Source organism: Podarcis filfolensis (genome assembly GCF_964270895.1).
Source record: "Podarcis filfolensis genome assembly, chromosome: 18".
In the NCBI taxonomy this organism is placed as follows: domain Eukaryota; kingdom Metazoa; phylum Chordata; class Lepidosauria; order Squamata; family Lacertidae; genus Podarcis; species Podarcis filfolensis.
The window spans coordinates 10,652,411-10,665,791 of NC_139622.1; the positions used below are offsets into that span (position 1 = coordinate 10,652,411).

Sequence of the window (13,381 nt, forward strand, 5' to 3'; positions counted from 1 at the left end):
CATTGTTTTCTGCTACTATACATGTGAGTGTTTAACTTTAGATCACATGAGAGGTATTGAATTGCAAATCCGCCCTCTTGGAAAGGGTGGCGGTTGGAGGTCTTTGCTCCTGGGCTCTGTGAGATGTAAATCAAACTCTCCAGGTGTAAACAGCCTCAGACTGACTTTTTATGTCAGCTGCAATAGGCTACAGCGACGCAGGTTTGGTGACCTGTCCGAACTCCCCGTTCCAGATGCAGAGAAACACGGGTGACATTCTCCAGAACCTCACCGGCAGGAACATCTCCGATTACCTAGTGAAGACCTACCCAAAAGTCATCCGCCAAGGGTACGTGGGCGATACATCTCTCTTCTCTCTCACACACACAAACGCATCAAAATTGCTTCAGGATCTGTGGCATGCAAACTGGGCCACAGCGTGTTGAGCCAATAATCCATGGTTCGGTTTGAAAACTCTGTTGGCTCGTGTTAAGCTCGCCACAAACTCGCTTTCTTCTTTTTTTTAATATCTTTTTATTCAAAATTAAAACAATACATATCATCCTTATTCCCCCCCCATTTTCCCTCCCTCCCACCACAGAACTCACCCACCCCCACCCCCGACTTCCCTCAGTTCCAGTCTTTGATTTCTCTAGAAATGCTGTTTTCTGCATGTTACACAGTTGTATAGATCCTCAAACTATTTAGTTGATTATTATCAATAAAAAGTTTGTGAATGTTTATTCAAAACCAGCCAAGGAGTCCAGTTCGCTTTGTTGCGTCTTCAAATACTTTGTAAAGGGTTCCCATTCATCTTTAAAGTTGCAATTATCTTTGTCCCGTAGCTTGTGTGTCAGTTTTGCCAGTTCTGCATAATCCATCAATTTTTCTTGCCATGATTCTTTAGTTGGGGTTTCTTCAGTCTTCTATCCTTGTGCTATTAGAACTCTCGCGGCCGTTGTCGCATACGTGAAGATGTTTTTCAGCTTTTTTGGCAGATCTTTCCCTACAATCCCTAATAAAAATGCTTCAAGTTTTTTAACAAATGTTAAATGGAACATTTTCTTCAAGGAGTTGTATATCATTTCCCAAATTTTTTAAATTACCTTACAATCCCACCACATGTGATAAAATGTCCCTTCCTTTTCCTTCCTTCTTCCTTCTCCACAAACTCGCTTTTGATCTTGTTTCCTTCTTTTTTTAGGTTGCGAACCAAAAAATGGGTCAACGAACAACGGTAAGCAGCGTTCATTCATTCGAACCTTTCCTGGCTTGGAAACTGGAAGTTTCCAGGGCGTCTCGAAAGATGCCCCCCTGGGGTTGAGCGAAGACCGTGGTCGTCTTGATGTTATATGAGCCTAGGGTCTCGATCACACGCAGTCTGTAGTCCACTGGCAGTAGGAGTACAATATGGGCATGTCTTTAAGTTAACACCTTGCATTAAAAACCTGACAGTACCAAATTATCGAAGGATTTTCACCAAAGCCAGACTAAACGTCTTTCCTTCTGCAGTGTTGAGAGGAGTTCCCTACCAGAACAGACTTTGCTCGTGTGCTCAAGACATCGATTCCATAAAGCACAATTACCGTATTTTTTGCTCTATAAGACTCGCTTTTCCCCTCCTAAAAAGTAAGGGGAAATGTGTGTGCGTCTTATGGAGCGAATGCAGGCTGCGCAGCTATCCCAGAAGCCAGAACAGCAAGAGGGATTGCTGCTTTCGCTGCGCAGCGATCCCTCTTGCTGTTCTGGCTTCTGAGATTCAGAATATTTTTTTTTCTTGTTTTCCTCTGCCAAAAACTAGGTGCGTCTTGTGGTCTGGTGCGTCTTATAGAGCGAAAAATACAGTAGTTGCACTGTGCAAAATATGAGCAAGCCAGGGCTGAACTGATACTACTCTTGCTGGTACCTTTCCTGGGAAAATCAGAGGCTCGCTATGTCAGGTTCCTATTGGAAGACCGGACAAACGCTAGAACATTGGCAGCGGCAAAGTCTTTATCGGTGTTTGCAATAACAAATAACCCCTATATTCTGAACAAAATGCTTGTTTGACCTGGAGGTAGGCTGTCTGAATTGTGCATTGCTTTGTAACGATTCGTTGGACCGTAATAAAGATTGTTGTTGTTGTATGAGCCTAAGAGCCAGTGGCCATCTCAGCCCAGATATCTCATCTCCTGGGGGGGGGTACCCCACTGTCCTCTCTGCCCAAGGCCAACACCTCTCCTCCCTCTGCCCTCGCAAGGTACGGCGGATTCTCTTTGGGCGCCCGCAGTTTCCAGGCCCTGCCGTCGCCGTCGGACGTGGCCGCCGTCGCAAGAGAGATCCGCGACCGGCTCGTCGTCGCTGAGGTGAGGCTCGGCCAGTGGTTGGAAAGCAAGGAAGACCTGCTGGCGTGATCCTAAATCTCTTTTTTAATATACAGTCATACCTCAGGTTACAGACGCTTCAGGTTGCGCGTTTTCAGGTTGCGCACCGCACAGAACCTGGCCGTACCAGAACGGGTTACTTCCGGGTTTCGGCGCCCGTGCATGCGCAGAAACACTAACTTGCACTTTGCGCATGCACAGAATCACGCCCTGTGCATGCACAGACGTGGCAATGCGTGTTGCGAGCATGCCTCCCGCACGGATCACGTTCGCAACCCGAGTGTCCACTGTATGCAATTTATTAACTTTATGATAACGAAGAAACAAAAACAAAACCCCATTACAATCAAATAATTAAACCATAAATCATAATTGACTTCCCTCCACTCCCGTCCTCGCTCCATTATTTTATACTTATTCATATACATCTTATATTCTCAACAGTACAATTTTAAACCTTACTCATCTTGTTACAATAATAATAATAATAATTTATTATTTATACCCCACCCATCTGGCTGGGTTTCCTCAGCCACTCTGGGTGTCTTCCAACAGAATATTAAAATACAATAGTCTATTAAACATTAAACAAAAGTTACAAGTGACTTTTAGAAGTTCAGCTCATGTAGAAAGCTTGTACACAAAGCTTGCATTATATGCGTTAAACATGTCTCCATTTTCATTAAAAAAAAATGTCCTTTATCTTTCTTGGATTTCAAATGATCTAATACGTCCTGCATCGTTCATTATTTTGTTTTGCCAGTCTTCTCCATCGGTGGCTTCTTCCTTCGTTATTGTTTGATGTTTAGGAGCTGATTTGGGGGTGTTGCATTGAACGAATGAATAGCGAAAGTTGTTATGGTGATCTATTTAAGCCCTATGGTGATCTTTTTCCCCCTTCCGTCACAGGGGGGTCCTCTCGACAGACTTCTGAGTAACCTCAGTGGCTTCGTTGAGGGGCTGAGAACGCGTCAGAATGTGAAGGTGTGCTTCTGCATATTTTGTTCTTCTTCTTTGGCGATCCCTTGTAGCCGAGTAAGATTGTCTTCCATAAACACGGTTTTCACAGTGAGTCCGTAAGCGACTGTGGAGGCCAATTCTGGATCCACATGTCCTTCCACGGTGGGGACATAGGCTTCCGGGCGGGAGTCGATCCCGGTGAGGGTTTGCCAAGCGTGCCTTCCTCTTAGCACGTTTCTCCCTTGCGTCCTGAGTTCGAGTGTCTTCAAAGCCCAGGACGCCTTTCGTCAAGGCTGTTCTCCAGTTGTCGGTGTTTACACTATATTTTAAAGATTTGCCTTGAGAGAGTCTTTGAGCCTCTTTTGTTGACCACCAGCATTACGCTTTCCATTTTTAAGTTCGGAATAGAGGAGTTGCTTTGGAAGACGATGATCAGGCACCCAAACAACATGGCCACTCCAGGGATGTTGATGTTGGAGAAACACGGTGTTAAACACTAACAAATAATAATAATGTGGTATCCTGCACGTTGGGTGGTGCTGTGGGTTAAACCACAGAGCCTAGGACTTGCCGATCAGAAGGTCGGCGGTTTGAATCCCCGCAATGACAGGGTGAGCTCCCGTTGCTCTGTCCCTGCTCCTGCCAACCTAGCAGTTTGAAAGCACACCAGTGCAAGTAGATAAATAGGTACCGCTCCGGCGGGAAGGTAAATGGCGTTTCCGTGTGCTGCTCTGGTTCGCCAGAAGCGGCTTAGTCCTGCTGGCCACATGACCCGGAAGCTGTACGCCGGCTCCCTCGGCCAGTAAAGCGAGATGAGCGCCGCAACCCAGAGTTGGTCACGACTGGACCTAATGGTCAGGGGTCCCTTTACCTTTACCTTATCCTGCCCACAGGTGTGGTTCAACAACAAGGGTTGGCATGCCATGGTGTCTTTTGTCAACGTGGCGAACAACGGTCTCCTGCGCGCGAGCCTACCTGCCGGGGCTGACCCTTCGCGTTACGGCATCACAGCCATCAACCACCCGCTCAACTTGACCAAAGAGCAGCTCTCGGAGGCGGCCCTGTGAGTAGATGGTGCCGAAGCGTTGGGGAGGTCTCTGGGCGCCGTGATTGGCTGCGCTGCTGTGACATCACGGAAGCTCGGCGGGTGCTCCCATTGTTCTCGGAGTTGGGGGATGGGATCCCGTTCGTGGAAACCGGGAATTGGGTTGAGTTTTGCCTCTGAATTGGTTGGTTCCTGGGGATCACACAGACGGGGAGGGTTTTGGTCAAGTTCCTGCTGTCCTTGTGGACTTTCCAAAGGCATCTAGCCAGCACCATTTACATGAAGAAGCAGGGAGTGGTCTCTGCCCCACCCAGCTTCCAATCTAAACGCCGGCTATGGCCAAATGCTATGAGCTTATTAGCAGTAAAAAAAAATTAAATACATTTTTACTTACGCTTTTCAGATAATCTACATTTCATTGATTTTACAGTCATTTGGACATTTTAAAACTTCCTTCCCCCTCTTTCTGCGGTCCCTTAAATTTATTTTTAATATCGTCTGCGTATCCAACTTAACTTACTCATTTTTTAATCTTCTTTAAATATATACTCTTATGTAAATAATAACATTCAAATTCAAATTAACCATATGTACACTTCTATATATTCTCTTATGTCACTGCAAGTTACTACGATAATCCTGCCAGGGTTTTTATCTGTTTACAATTTGTCTGTAAATAGTCAATAAACCGTTTCCGTTCTTTTATATATAAAAAAGTTTTATCTTGATTTCTTATTCTTCCAGTAATGTTTCGCTAGAGAGGGGAAGGCCTGGGAAAAAACCGGGGAAATTGGAAAAGCCGTTTTTTCTTGGAGAAATTGAAAAAAAAAACCAGTTTGATATAGTTTGAATATTCCACACACTCCCTCCCCCATTGTTCCTGAAAAAAACAGCTTTGGAAAAAACCAGGGGGGACATGATTCCCCCATTTTTTGCAGGTGTCTCCCCCCCCAGGCCTTCCAATCTCTAGGTTTTGCCATTTCTGCACATTCTGCAAGTTTTTGTATGCATTCTTCCTTTGCTGGGGCTTATTAACAGCAAAGATCAGAGACAGAAAAATTCACTGAGGACTGGACACTTTTTACTGGGTATTCAAAGAACTGCTATGAACTCCAGCAGGGCTTGAAAGATGAGCAACACAGAGTGAATTATTAAAACAAATAGATTAAAACGACAGATTTATCCAATAGCATTGGCGCGAAATACGCAGCATTCAAGGGTAAATAGGGAAATCACGAAAGGGTTGGATAGATAAAGTAACTTACCGTCTGTGTTAAAATTTGTTTTTTGTGTGCATGGAAAATAAATAAGATTACCGTATTTTTCGCTCTGTAAGACGCACCAGACCACAAGACGCACCTAGCTTTTGGAGGAGGAAAACAAGAAAAAAAATATTCTGAATCTCAGAAGCCAGAACAGCAAGAGGGATCGCTGCGCAGCGAAAGCAGCAATCCCTCTTGCTGTTCTGGCTTCTGGGATAGCTGCGCAGCCTGCATTTGTTCCATAAGACGCACACACATTTCCCCTTACTTTTTAGGAGGGGGAAAGTGAGTCTTATAGAGCAAAAAAATACGGTATTTATTTTTTAAAGATATGAGCTCACTTGGTCCCTGTTTCCTTCTCTCCCTCCTTCGTCACGGAGGGTCAGAGTAGATGGGATGAGGTCCCTCTTCCCCGACTCTACAGTTTTCCTCCGGTTCTCTTTCCTGGCAGGATGGCCACGTCGGTGGATGTGCTGGTCTCCATCTGTGTGATGTTCGCCATGTCCTTCGTCCCAGCCAGCTTCGTCCTCTTCCTCATCGAGGAGCGCGTCAGCAAAGCCAAACACCTCCAGATCGTCAGCGGGATGAAGCCCGGTGTCTACTGGCTGGGCAACTTCACCTGGGATATGGTGAGGGGGGGGGCAAGGGTTGCCATACCTCCTGGAAAACCAGGACACGTTCTCTTTCGTTTTGGGAAGCTTTTAATGTTTAATAGGGATGCGGGTGGCGCTGTGGGTTAAACCACAGAGCCTTAGACTTGCCGATCAGAAGGTCGGCGGTTCGAATCCCCACAACAGGGTGAGCTCCCGTTGCTCGGTCCCTGCTCCTGCCAACCTAGCAGTTCGAAAGAACAAAGTGCAAGTAGATAATAATGTGGTATCCTGCACGTTAGGATACGCCGGCTCCCTCGGCCAGTAAAGCGAGATGAGCACCGCAACCCCAGAGTCGGCCACAACAGGACCTAATGGTCAGGGGTCCCTTTACCTTTAATGTTTAATAGACAATTGTATTTTAATATTTTGTTGGAAGCTGCCCAGAGCGGCTGGGGAAACCCAGCCAGGTGGGCGGGATATAAATACAGTGGACGCTCGGGTTGCGGACGTGATCCGTGCGGGAGGCATGTCCACAACCTGCATTGCCGCATCTGCAGGTTGCAATTCGGTGCTTCTGCGCATGCGCAAAGCGCGATTTAGCGCTTATGCACAAGCGCCGAAACCCGGAAGTAACCCGTTCTGGTACTTCCGGGTTCAGTGTGGTGTGCAACCCGAAATCACGCAACCCGAAGCATCTGCAACCTGAGGTATGACCGTAATAAATTACTATTATTATTATTATTTATTTATTTTTATTTTGGAGGGCCAACAGGCCCATCGGGGCGGATTTTTACATTTTAAAGGAAACATCTGGTTTAAAAATAAAATAAAATTGGGGGGTGGGCACGCATGTGATCAGGAGGGCCCTGGAAGTGGAAGCGCCACAGCGGAGTGAGGCCGACGCTGTGAACATGCCAGGGCCAGATTTAGGTTTGATGCGGCCCTAAGCTCCTGAAGGTCATGGGGCCCTTTATATGTCCAGCTTTCCTTTGTCCACAACAAATGGTCGCTGTTTTTTGTGTTGCAGTCAGTCAAGCCCTGCTCAGAGTAGACCCGCTGAAACCAATGTCCCCAAGCCAGCTGGGTCTGCTGTTAGATTGGAAACCAGTTCAGAGTTCCAAAATCCAGGGGGAGATATTCAGAATCTACGTCAAGAATCCTTGTCAACATCTTGCCAAACTCACCTTTGCGTCTTCTCCTTCTTCTTCCAGTGCAACTACCTCGTTCCGGCTCTCCTGGTGGTGCTGATTTTCCTCTGTTTCCAGCAAAAATCGTACGTCTCCTTGGACAACCTGCCAGCTCTGATCCTCCTGCTCCTCCTCTACGGGTAAGGCAGCTAGGGGCGTAGGGGAAAGAGATTTGATTCAGTTCACGCTTCCCAAAAGAATACGCAGAACGAAACACAGCTGGGTTTGAGTTTCTCCAGATTTGGCAGTACGGTTCTCTGGCCATGTTTGTTCACGTCCGTCTGTCTTGGGAGATGTTGTTGTTGTTTAGTCGTTTAGTCGTGTCCGCCTCTTCGTGACCCCCTGGACCAGAGCATGCCAGGCACTCCCGTCTTCCACTGCCTCCCCCAGTTTAGTCAAACTCATGCTGGTAGCTTCGAGAACACTGTCCCACCATCTCGTCCTCCGTCGTCCCCTTCTCCTTGTGCCCTCCATCTTTCCCAACATCAGGGTCTTTTCCAGGGAGTCTTCTCTTCTCCTGAGGTGGCCAAAGTCTTGGAGCCTCAGCTTCAGGATCTGTCCTTCCAGTGAGCACTCAGGGCTGATTTCCTTCAGAATGGAGAGGTTGGATCTTCTTGCAGTCCATGGGACTCTCATCCAGCACCACAATTCAAAAGCCTCCATTCTTCATTAAGAATGGATGCATTTGAGTTGTTTGAGTACCAAGGCGTTTGAGAAACAAGGTAATCCTGTATTTAGGATATTCTTCAAATATTCAATGGTTCTTTTTCATTTCCTCCTCCTCTCTTTGCCCGTTTCCAGCTGGTCCATCACCCCTCTGATGTACCCAGCTTCGTTCCTCTTCAGCGTCCCAAGCACTGCCTATGTGGTCCTTACAAGCGTCAATCTCTTTATTGGCATCAATGGGAGTGTGGCTACCTTTGTTCTCGAGCTCTTCACCGACAAGGTAGGCTACGGGGACGACTGGGTCCTTGCGGGGTAAAGGTCCTGTGTGAGCGTCTGGAGGCGGTTGGAGGATGGATGGCGGCTAACGGATTGAGGTTGAATCCTGACAAGACAGAAGGACTGTTTTTGGGGGACGGGGTGGGCGGGTGTGGAGGACTCCCTGGTCCTGAATGGGGTAACTGTGCCCCTGAAGGACCAGGTGCGCAGCCTGGGGGTCATTCTGGACTCACAGCTGTCCATGGAGGCACAGGTCAATTCTGTGTTCAGGGCAGCTCCATCTGGTACGCAGGATGAGACCCTCCCTGCCCGCAGACTGTCTGGCCAGAGTGGTGCATGCTCTGGTTATCTCCCGCTTGGACTACTGCCATGCGCTCTACGTGGGGCTACCTTTGAAGGTGACCCGGAAACTACAACTAATCCAGAATGCAGCAGCCAGACTGGGGACTGGAAGTGGCCGCCGAGACCACATAACACCGGTCTTAAAAGACCTACATTGGCTCCCAGGACGTTTCCGAGCACAATTCAAAGTGTTGGTGCTGACCTTGAAAGCCCTAAATGGCCTCGGTCCTGTATACCTGAAGGAACGTCATTTATTTATGTAAGGCGCAGTTTGTGTGCATACCTTGAAGCTTAAACAAACACCAATATTATTATTATTTTTTAAAAAGAGCAGCCACCTTCAGGAGGACTGGAAACTTGAGGCCTGCAAAACATTGGGATGCAGAATTTGGAAATGTTAGACCTTTGGGTATTGGGCGATATATAAATTCAATAAATAAACTAATAATAGTGATGATGATGATGATCTCTGGGTATTGGGCGATATATAAATTCAATAAATAAAGTAATAATAGGAAGTCGGATAGCAATGAAAGTTAAATTGGGTTTTACAAGTAATATGTGCTTATATTTTTTGTTTCTTTTTAGTATTGCGATGTGTTTTCTTGTGTGTGTTTTTATGTTATTTTTGTTAAAATTGTGGAAAATTTAATATTTTTTTTTTGGAAAAAAATAAAGTAATAGTAATAGTGCTACTACTACTACTACTACTAATAATAATAATGTAGGAAACGGTTGTTACGCTGTAGTGGGGACGCCAACTTGGAACTCCTGTGAAGGAGAAGCCTGGTTATCCATGGGAAATTTTTTAAAAAGTAAATAAATATGTGTGCGTGTGTTTGCTCCCCTCTCCTGAGCAGAAATTGAACGACATCAACGTCATCCTTAAAAAAGTCTTCCTCATCTTTCCACACTTCTGTCTTGGCCGTGGTTTGATCGATATGGTGAAGAACCAGGCGATGGCGGACGCCTTTGAGCGCTTCGGTGAGTGGCGCTTGGCGGCTGCCAAACAAAGCGAGGCAGCGGTTGTGCCTCGGGGTCCCTTCACCAGTACAGTTCTTTAATTCTATTATTCCACGATCAGAAAGTATTTCCCTTTCAATCGCTTCCCTCGCCGCCGACCTGGAAGCAGGGCAGTAGCAAAAACAAGTTGGATGGCGGATAACAGATTGAGGTTGAATCCTGACAAGACAGAAGGACTGTTTTTGGGGGACAGGGGGCGGGCGGGTGTGGGGGACTCCCTGGTCCTGAATGGGGTCACTGTGCCCCCGAAGGACCAGGTGCGCAGCCTGGGGGTCATTTTGGGCTCACAGCCGTCCATGGAAGCGCAGGTCAATTCTGTGTCCAGGGCAGCTCCATCTGGTACGCAGGATGAGACCCTCCCTGCCCGCAGACTGTCTGGCCAGAGTGGTGCATGCTCTGGTTATCTCTCGCTTGGACTACTGCCATGCACTCTCTGTGGGGCTACCTTTGAAGGTGACCCGGAAACTGCAATTAATCCAGAATGCGGCAGCCAGACTGGGGACTGGGAGCGGCCGCCGAGACCATATAACACCGGTCCTGAAAGACCTACATTGGCTCCCAGGACGTTTCCGAGCACAATTCAAAGTGTTGGTGCTGACCTTGAAAGCCCTAAACGGCCTCAAAGGCCCAGTATCCCCGAGGGAACGTCTCCACACCGGACACTGAGGTCCAGCTCCGAGGGCTTTCTGGCGGTTCCCTCCCTGCGAGAAGTGAGGTTACAGGGAACCAGACAGAGGGCCCTCTTGGTGGTGGCACCCGCCTTGTAGAACGTCCTCCCATCAGATGTCAAGGAAATAAACAACTACCTGACTTTTAGAAGACATCTGAAGGCAGCCCTGTTTAGGGAAGTTTCTAATGTTTGTCGTTTTATCGTGTTTTTAATATTCTGTTGGGAGCCCCCTAGAGCGGCTGGGGAAACCCCGCCAGATGGGTCGTGTATAAGTAATAGATCGATAATTGATTACGGTCAAAGACCAGCTCGCATAACACAGTATGCGTTCACAGTATGCATAACACAGTATGCGTTCATAAAGATAAAATATACCATCAGAGCAGATTGCAGCAATAGCTCATGAGTTAAAATTGAGATATATACATACACCTGTACAACTGAGATTTGGGCGCCCATAAAAATTGACCCTGAGGCACCCCAAAGGGCGACTTCAGCATTTCCCTAGCAAGCTATTTTATTCTAGATGATGATCTGTGCCTACAAATCTGGGCGCAGAATCTGGCTACCAGCCAGGTATCAGTAATTACTACTACTACTAATAATAATAATAATTTGTTTTTATGAATCTGCTGCACAAACAGGCAGCTATCCCTTTACAACTGAAGAAAACCCAAAGCCGATTTAGCCTGCCTCTCCATTTTTCTCTCGCCAGCAGGGGCTGCTCTCTGTTCATGTTTACATCTCTTCCCCTGTGTAGGTGACCGAAAATTCGTTTCTCCTCTAAATTGGGACTTAGCAGGCAAGAACATCTTCGCCATGGCTGTGGAAGGAGCCGTTTTCTTTGCCTTCACTCTCCTGGTGCAGTACAAATTCTTCTTCTCTTTCCGGTGAGGGGGCTGTGTGTCTCAGTGGTTAGAGCCAATGACCTCGCATGCAGAAAGGCAGGCCAGCGTGGCCTTTAATGCACCAAACCGTCTCCGGATAAGTCAGCTTTGCACGCTCCCGTTACAGCAATTTATTGACGTCAATGAGGACTAGAATCTTAACTTTAATTTTAGGTTTGGGGGGCAGCCGCTGTTTGAAAATGCACCCTGTTTGAACCAGCTCTTTGTGCAGAATCATGGGGACTAGAATCCAGATTTTTTTAGAGAATGGCCGCCACTCGGTGGCACAGCCATCACGCGGGAAAATCTCGAGTCCATTCCTGGCCATCTCCATCCTGAAGATCTCTGGCTTCCGCAGAGTGCGGAGCCCTTAATGTTAGGGTTCCGTGTTCGAGCCCTGCGTCGGGCAGTAGTTTCCCGCATTGGAAGCAGGGTGTATTTGATTTAAATCAAATTGATTTAAACCTCTGCCTCTGCCCTGGCGCCCTGGCGCCCCACGCGTCTTGCCTCTATGGGCAAGACGCCCCTGCCCATCAGGGGACACTTTTTCGAGAGGGGTAAAAGGAGGACTGGGACGCGTGTGGCGCTGTGGGTTAAACCACAGAGCCTAGGACTTGCCGATCGGAAGGTCGGCGGTTTGAATGCCTGCGACGGGGTGAGCTCCCGTTGCTCGGTCCCTGCTCCTGCCAACCTAGCAGTTCGAAAGCACGTCAAAGTGCAAGTAGATAAATAGGTACCGCTCCGGCGGGAAGGTAGACGGCGTTTCCGTGCGCTGCTCTGGTTCGCCAGAAGCAGCTTCGTCCTGCTGGCCACATGACCCGGAAGCTGTACGTCTGCTCCCTCGGCCAGTAAAGCGAGATGAGCGCCGCAACCCCAGAGTTGGTCACGACTGGACCTAATGGTCAGGGGTCCCTTTACCTTTTAAAAGGAGGACTGGTGGGGCCGGCAGGCCGCGGCAGAGCCGATGGAGGGGTCTTTACGTTGCCTTCCCCTTCCAGGCCCTCCCCGGTCAAGGAGTCGCCGCTGGGAGAAGAGGATGAGGACGTTGCCAAGGAACGGAAGAGGGTTACCGGCGGGGTACCGGCCGCGGACATCCTCGTACTGCAGCAGCTGACGAAGGTGTGGGGGGCAGGGGGGTGGCAAACGCACAGCACGTTTTAACGGGCGATTGATTTGTTTAAGGCATTCGTGTCTCGCTAGCGAAGGCTCCTGCCAGTTCCCCTTCTCTTCTCGTTTTCCCTGAACTTTAAATTGAGTCCCTCGCATTTTGCAGCCATTTGCAATTGATTGCTACTACCGTCGTCCCTAGGGACTCGGGTGGCGCTGTGGGTTAAACCACAAAGCCTAGGACTTGCCGATCAGAAGGTCGGCGGTTCGAATCCCCGCAATGACGGGGTGAGCTCCCGTTGCTCGGTCTCAGCTCCTGCCAACCTAGCAGTTCCAAAGCACGTCCAAGTGCAAGTAGATAAATAGGTACCGCTCCGGCGGGAAGGTAAACGGCGTTTCCGTGCGCTGCTCTGGTTTGCCAGAAGCGGCTTAGTCATGCTGGCCACATGACCCGGAAGCTGTACACCGGCTCCCTCGGCCAATAAAGCGAGATGAGTGCCGCAACCCCAGAGTCGGTCATGGCAAGACCTAACGCTCAGGGGTCCCTTTACCTTTTTCCGTCGTCCCTTGGTTCCCCAATGGAATCTGTCCAACTTCCAAAAATGGTTGGCTCCTGCAGCCGATTGTAAGCCCCGTCTGACGTTGTGGTTCCCCAAAAACGTTTGCAAACCGGAACGCTCACTTCTGGGTTTGCAGCATTCGGGAGCCTAAACAGACGAGTACCAAGGCGTTTGACAACCAAGGTACGACTATATTATTATTTGCATTATTTATTTATTTATTTATTTATAAGAAATATTTATTAAGATTTCACAAAGACAAATATACAAAAACACATAATAAAATAATAAAAAAATAAGTAAACATACAAAAAAATAAGAAAAATTAAAAACAATTATTTTTCATAACTTAAAACTCATTTGCTTGTTTCTTTGACTTCCTCACACCTCCCCTTCTTGTATTCCCATTTAAATAATCAAATCAGCAAATCCTTACCCTTTCATTTATCTTCTCTCTATAA

At 47.8% G+C, this 13,381-nt stretch overlaps 2 protein-coding genes across 2 annotated transcripts in view; both read left to right on the forward strand.

Annotated features, from left to right (window-relative positions):
* The window catches only part of RNF126 (ring finger protein 126), a 767,042-nt gene that overhangs the window by 174,712 nt on the left and 578,949 nt on the right, over positions 1-13,381 (forward strand). The gene's annotated exons all lie outside the window — the stretch shown is intronic.
* Positions 1-13,381, forward strand: part of ABCA7 (ATP binding cassette subfamily A member 7) — a 77,308-nt gene that overhangs the window by 49,682 nt on the left and 14,245 nt on the right. The window contains exons 31-41 of the mRNA XM_083594277.1: positions 234-328; positions 1,184-1,216; positions 2,219-2,324; positions 3,252-3,326; positions 4,196-4,365; positions 6,061-6,238; positions 7,414-7,529; positions 8,191-8,335; positions 9,534-9,657; positions 11,127-11,256; positions 12,252-12,372. Of these exons, the coding sequence (XP_083450403.1) occupies positions 234-328; positions 1,184-1,216; positions 2,219-2,324; positions 3,252-3,326; positions 4,196-4,365; positions 6,061-6,238; positions 7,414-7,529; positions 8,191-8,335; positions 9,534-9,657; positions 11,127-11,256; positions 12,252-12,372 (1,293 nt within the window). The remainder of the gene's footprint in view (positions 1-233; positions 329-1,183; positions 1,217-2,218; positions 2,325-3,251; positions 3,327-4,195; positions 4,366-6,060; positions 6,239-7,413; positions 7,530-8,190; positions 8,336-9,533; positions 9,658-11,126; positions 11,257-12,251; positions 12,373-13,381) is intronic.